The sequence below is a fragment of the Primulina huaijiensis genome, chromosome 12 (assembly GCF_012295235.1).
Source record: "Primulina huaijiensis isolate GDHJ02 chromosome 12, ASM1229523v2, whole genome shotgun sequence".
Lineage (NCBI taxonomy): Eukaryota > Viridiplantae > Streptophyta > Magnoliopsida > Lamiales > Gesneriaceae > Primulina > Primulina huaijiensis.
In genome coordinates this window covers 1,506,188-1,513,398 of record NC_133317.1, presented here as the reverse complement: position 1 = coordinate 1,513,398, position 7,211 = coordinate 1,506,188, and the positions used below count along the sequence as shown (strand labels likewise).

General features: G+C 29.1%; 1 protein-coding gene across 1 annotated transcript in view; it reads left to right on the top strand.

Annotated features, from left to right (window-relative positions):
* The first annotated feature begins 7,049 nt into the window (after positions 1–7,049).
* The window catches only part of LOC140990079 (beta-galactosidase 16-like), a 13,098-nt gene continuing 12,936 nt past the window's right edge, over positions 7,050–7,211 (top strand). The window contains exon 1 of the mRNA XM_073459658.1: positions 7,050–7,061. Within this exon, the coding sequence (XP_073315759.1) occupies positions 7,050–7,061 (12 nt within the window). The remainder of the gene's footprint in view (positions 7,062–7,211) is intronic.

Sequence of the window (7,211 nt, the reverse complement as noted above, 5' to 3'; positions counted from 1 at the left end):
TCAATTGGCGGGCCACACATTATTTTTTGGGCTATAATTGGAGTGAACAGTGATCCATTGTTCCAGATTACTCTTCTTGATCAAAAAGTCTCTGAAACCACTACCTTCACTTCATGACTGAAATTTATTTCATTGTTTTTTGGAAAATTCAAGATCCGTAAAAAGGGATAAAAACATAAAATTTTGCTAAAGCGTGTGTAATTATGTTCTTTGTGGGGTGTATTCAATTCAGAATTTTGATGATTTTTAATGACTTTTTCAAATAATAGATTTTTATAGATTTGATAGACTTTTATTGACTTTTATGGATTCTCACATATTTATAAACAGATTTATGTGGATTCATTTAGACTTTTTTTATAAGATTTTAATAGATTTTTATGAAATTTTTTTTAATAGAATTTTATAAATTTTGTTCTTAATGATAACATATTATTTTTTATTAATTTTTTTGAACCAATAATTAATTGACATATATAAAATATTCAGTTTGAAATAGTTTTTCAATATTTATATTAATAAATAGCTATACTTATTTAAAATTTAAATCATTTAATCCTTACTTGTTTATATATGTGGGTTTGTATGCATGTTTGTAAATTTTTTTAAAATACATCAATTGATTAATCTGTAATCTTGTTTTGAATTGATAATATACATGTGAAAAGAATATTATTTAGCATTGTGTGGATATAATTTTATAGAAAATATCATATATAGCTTATATATTAATTGAAAATGCTAAAAAGAATTTAAAAAATCATGATTGTTGCGAGGCTATTCAATTATTAAGAATTAAACAATATTTTTTGGATCATATTTATTATTATTGAATATTACATTAATTTGTATAAATCAAAAATTAAAAATCATAAAATCAATTCTAAAATTCAAAATTTCATATGAAACTATTATATCTTTAGCACTAGTAACAAAAAAAAAAAAAAAAAAACTCTTTATTTGGACATTTTGAAATCTTCTCGCATGTAAAATCCTTTGTCCTTCCAGTATGGCCATTAGTTCACCATGTGTAACAGAAAGTGGTCGCTTGGTTTGCTGTCCATATGCAAATATCAGCCATTTTCTCAAACTCGCGACGCCCGAGCTCGTGCATCAGCCAATATGTATCCCTTGAATCATGGCCTTGTATTCGAGCAGTAAGGGGGTAGAAATTCGATCCCTTCCAACAAGCTTTATCGGTGGTGCATGAGAAACGAGCATGACTCGTTATTTCCGTTTCGAAATTGCATATGGGGCATCGACCTTAAACGAGACATGATGAGTCAATAAATGACAACTTGTAGTAATTGAATCATGGAACACCTTCCACTAAAATATTCGGACTTTGGGTGGGAACGAAAGAGGCCACATGAATTTCCACCAAGATTCATTGCAACTTCAGATTGAGTTTCCGGAGGGGTGTACACGTACATCCCCATACCCAATCTATACCCAATATTTTCCTTTTGGAAAAATCGCGAGTCATCTCTGCTATATTGTGATATTGAAGGACTAGAAGTGGAGATTTTAATGCCATGTATAAGTCCCCTATACTGAAACGTGGATAGCATTTCTGACAGGCCATGCGCACAAAAGAACAAACAAAAATGGAAAGAGGATCACCTTGGTACTTCTGAAGTAAATTGTAGGTGTCTGGTGTTTCCTCCAACAAATATAATATCTGAGTTTGTTGAAAAAGAATACATTCTTTTGGTTGATCTTTTCAAAAGCATATATCATTTTTTCAGCCAACCAGTTGTAATATCTTCCTTGCAATCTAATAACTAGCTGTGGGTACAATCAAGAGCTTCCAGATTCAACCCATCTACTTTATACCGATGAAGTCCTTGGCCTTGGCATCGGGAAATCAAGCATTCTCTCCCAATAAAACTCATGGGTCTAATAAAAAAACGTCATAGGTCACTGTTTAAGTGCACAAGGCGGAGGATTTCTTTTCTTGGAGACGACTTTCTCCCTGTATTAAACCAATTGTCAGTTTCATTTCGTCATTTTTCGAAACAAGTTAAAAGCCAAATCAGAAATTTAACATGTTCTACTTGTTATTCAGAAAATACTACTCATTGGAACTGGCAGACCTCCAATTTTTGCGGCCATGCTTCCCCTATCAAAGGCCTCCAAATAGTTTTTGACAGTGGAAGTACCTATACATACTTCAGTTCTCAACTTTACAATGCTCTCGTTTCACTGGTGGGATCAATTTTTTTTGGAAATATCTGTATTTGCAGTTCCATATAATTTTGATTCTTTATCTCAATTAAATTCCTCATAAGCCAAATTAGCTATATATAGCCAGAAATTGGAAATACACAGCCAAAATTACCAAGAAATTTCATATAAATTTTGTTTTTATTTGTCCTAAAACAATGGTGCTTGTACAACAATTCAAAACAACAACACAATCTTGGCGAAGCCCTATAACATGCATAATAATAAGAATAGTGTTGATCCAATTCCAGATCATTATATTTGTTCATGCACGCACGTGTATATATATGGCTCACGGATATGCATTTGCATATAAGTATGCAGATATCGGAAATAAACATATTAAAATAATTATGTGGAAATGGGAATTAAGTATATGAAATTTGATCGGAGAAATTTTGAAAATGAGTGGAAAAATTAACCTCGAAACGTAGGTAGTGATGACTTAAAAATTGTCGGAAAAATATTTTTTTTCTTACTTATTATATTTTATCATTAAAAGACTATGTTTCATATTTATAAAATACATTATTTATATTTTCAAAAATCATTTTAAAAACAAGAACCCTTAAAGATCCACATCAAAATTAAGGTGGATTATTGTGTCTGGTCTTAAAAGTATTATTTTTTTGGGAAAAATAATACGTGTTTGGATTTTAGGTTTCTACTTCAGCTTCATATTTTAAAAAAAATTCAAAAAGAATTATTTTTTAGTTTCTATGCAAAAATAGACTGTTTATACTGTTTTCCAGGAAAACGATAATTGAAAAATCTTTTATATCTGCATTCGTCATTTTAAAGGATAATGATGATGATATTATTATTATTTCAAGTTTTGAAGTAATTGAAAAATCTAGTGCTCAAACAAATTAAAAATTGTAAGACAATTTTGTATTAAAAAAATTTGTTAAGACCACTAGATTTTGTTCCAAATTTTTTATATCTTTAGGGTACCGGTACCCCAAGGGTTGATCCTCATCCATTGGTGGTGAAATGGTCGCATTTATATTTGTAATTAGACCAAAGAATTTAGGCAAAAATTTATGTGAGACGGTTTCACGGATCGTATTTGTGAGACAGATCTCTTATTTGAGTTATCAATGAAAAAGTATTACTTTTTATGATAAGAGTATTAATTTTTATTGTGAATATCGGTAGGGTTGACCCGTCTCCCAGATTAGGATCCGTGAGACGGCTCACATGAGACCCACTCAAGAATTTAATCATATGCAAAAAATGATGTGACTCTTAAGGTAAGGTCAAATTAACCCGGATGGCCGTATGTTATTGGAACCCGAAGAAATTATCAATCAANTATATATATATATATATATATATATATATAGTTTCCAATGTCATTTTGCATTAATAACGTTACCTTTGCGTTTTGTACAGCAAAAGCATGCATTTATTAATTTAGTTGCCAGCAAATTGCTTGTTTCACAATTTCCGTTCATACGTATATTTTTTGGTTAATCTTCTGATATTATAATTATATTATGTACATAGACGACCTTGGAAACAGCCAACCATTTAATACCTTGTAATACTTTTATCATAAAAAATAATATTTTTTCATGAGTGATCTAAATAAGAGATATCTGTCTAACCACTTAATAATTGTTTTAGAACACTAAATTATTTTTTCGAGGGACAAACAATTATTTTTTTATGCACACAAATAGTGTGAGTTGATTTACACGGTAAGTAAATCATGCGGATATACAACGTTTCTTGTTGAAATAAATAATTTAAGTTGGCAAAATTTGTTGGGTAGCTCATCATCTGTGACTCTGACAAAATTACATAAAATGAAAATTTCGTCACCATGCAACAAACGTCGACGAATTAATTAAATTGCTTTACAAAATTTCAATGCAAATTTTCTTTGATGACAGTCGTTAAAATTATTTACTTCTTTGCTTCTAAGTTTTTTTTTTCATTTGCACTCATGCACCGCTGTGCAATCTGATTATCAAGAAAGTTTTGATTAGGTGATTACATGGAAAAGGAAGTGTTTGTCTTTTTTTAAAAAAGCAATTGCATTTAATTTAATTTCCAGATATGAATTATTGGGAGAGAAAGTAAAAAGGATGGGAATAATCTTAATTTTTGAACATTTCAGAGGTGGGTTTTTTGCAAAAAGGTCAAAATGGGTTGGAGGTTTTGGTGGTTTGGGTTTTTGGCGGCGGTGGCTGTGGCGGTGGTGATCGGCGGCGGGAGAGGTGGTGTAGTGACATATGATGGGAGGTCTCTGATTATTAATGGGGAGAGGAAGATTTTGTTTTCTGGCTCAATTCATTATCCAAGAAGTACTCCTGATGTATGTATTTTTTCCCTCTGCACATATTAATCTTTAATTTATGTTTTCTTTTCATTGTGTCTTGGAATTGATGTTCTGTAATTTTATAACACAGCTAATTAATTTTAAACATTGAAACTTTGGGAATTAAGAAAATGGGAATTTGAATTGAATTCAGATACGATCAAGTTTAAAATTTGGCATAAAGTTTTGTTTTTCTTTATCATGTATTTTCCTGTGAAATTTCGAGAATTTTAATGATTTTTGAAATATTTAAACTTCAAAGATACATTTTAAGTCCTGATTTAATTCGACTTCCATCAAGCTAAGATTTTTTAAGTTCAAACTTGAATTCATACCAAATAAAATTTCATCATGAGCTCAAGAGTAATTTTATATATTTTAATTAATATTTTCACTATTTTATGTATAAAAAAATAGTAAAAAATTATTTTTACTAATATTCGAAGTATACAATGTGAAATTGTTTATTCAAGTGCAAAAATATAGACATTTTGTGCAAAGATTTAATTAAATCATAGTCTTACCAAGAGACATGTATCACAAATCATCATGCAAATTTTAAAATTGAAGAATTATATAGAATTTTAGTATTTGAAATTCTCATCGGGTGCATCGATGAATTCTATGTTACAAAATATTGTAGATGTGCAATGAGCCTGTTAAAAATAGTTGTCACGTTTTATTAGTTCTGTATAATTTGATCAAATCAAATATATATATTCGCTTATGGAGTTTGACTTAAAAAAATTCGACAGACAATGATTTACTTTATGTAGGGGTGTTCAAACTTTGGATAAAACCAAAAAAATCAAAAATCAAAACCGAAAAACCGAATGCCGAATTTTGTAATTCGGATACAAATGTTAAAACAAAAGTTTATTTGGTTCGGTTTCGGATTATATATGTCAAAACCGAAAAAACTGAAATTTCATTAAATTAATAACTTTTTTATATTTTTATTTATATTATATATTTTGATATGATATTTAGTGAATGAAAAACTATTTTGAATAATTTTTAGTTGATTGTTTTTTGTTTAATTAATTTAAACCTTATATTTAAATATTTCACTAAGAAAACATGCAGAAAGTTAACATATTATATGTTACAATATATTTATATTATTAATTTAAATAATTATACCAAAACCGAATTAACCGAACCATTTTGGTAGAAAACCAAACCGAACCGAAAAAAAAGTTCGGATATCCGATTATATATTTCTAAAATTGAAAACCGAAATCGAACCGAACCGACCGATGAACACCCCTAACTTTATGGAGTAATATCGATGTGTACAATGTTTAAATTTTTAGAAGATAAAATATATTTAAAAAAATTCAACTTAATTTGTATATAAAATAAAATATATATATTCAAATTTTAGTTTTAATCAATTATTTTTGTTTTTAAAAATAATTTTAGTCTTTTTCGGCATGACGCTGATGTGATAAGATTATATTGTCGATATAGCGTTGATGTGTAGTGTCAAATCAGTATTTTCAATCAAAAAAAGTCTAGAATGGTCAAAATTCGAAAAATGAAAGATTAAAACTGAAATTTGATAATACAAAATATTAAAATTAGACAAACATACTTGGGAAAAAAAAGGTTCTCATAAAAATGATCTAATAGAATGATTCAAAAGGGAACTATAGTTTAACATTGACCAGCCAACCACAATTTATATTAAAATTTAATATGTATCTTTTTTAAAATAAAAAATAAAAAAAATACATATCTTGCTAACCCCGATTCCAAAAATTTGTTATACTTTACATAGATTTTGACTCAATTTGCTTGTGCAGATGTGGCCATCTTTGATTTCAAAGGCCAAAGAAGGCGGACTCGATGTAATTGATACTTACGTTTTTTGGAACCTCCATGAGCCCCGACAACGAGAGGTATCAATGTAAGACCGAACGTTTGTTATTTTACCAAAATTTATAGCCGGTGGTAATTGTGCAACTCAACTCTTTTAAACCGCATAACAGATAGAACGCTATGGTTCGATCGCTCTATACAACATTGACAATTATTGCACCTCAACGACCAACTACATCATATATGCTAATAAATAATATGCAAAATATATTTTAATAATTCATAAATCAATATATAATTAATTAAATTTTATGTTGGATTATATTTTCAGTATGATTTCAGTGGAAGACGCGATCNTTTACGGTTATAGTTAGTAGTATTTGTATATGCCACAGAACATTTTCGATTCATTATTCAATTGAATACAAGAAGAACTCTTTCAGGTTCCTTCTTCTTTCAGGTTCCTGCTTCTACATTTAACACATATAATAAATAATATGCAATATATATTTTAATATTTCATAAATCAATATATAATTAATTAAATTTTATTTTGGATTATATATTTTCAGTATGATTTCAGTGGAAGACGCGATATAGTGAGATTTATAAAGGAAGTAGAAGCTCAAGGTCTCTACGTTTGCCTTCGGATTGGGCCCTTCATCGAGAGTGAATGGTCTTATGGGTAATTCAATCCTTCCTTGAATATTAGAATCGTAATTATTTATATGGAATTAATTTTTAATCCTTAAATTTTGCAGAGGCCTACCATTTTGGTTACATGATGAGGTCCCTCAAATTGTATATAGATCCCATAACAAAGCCTTTGAGGTAT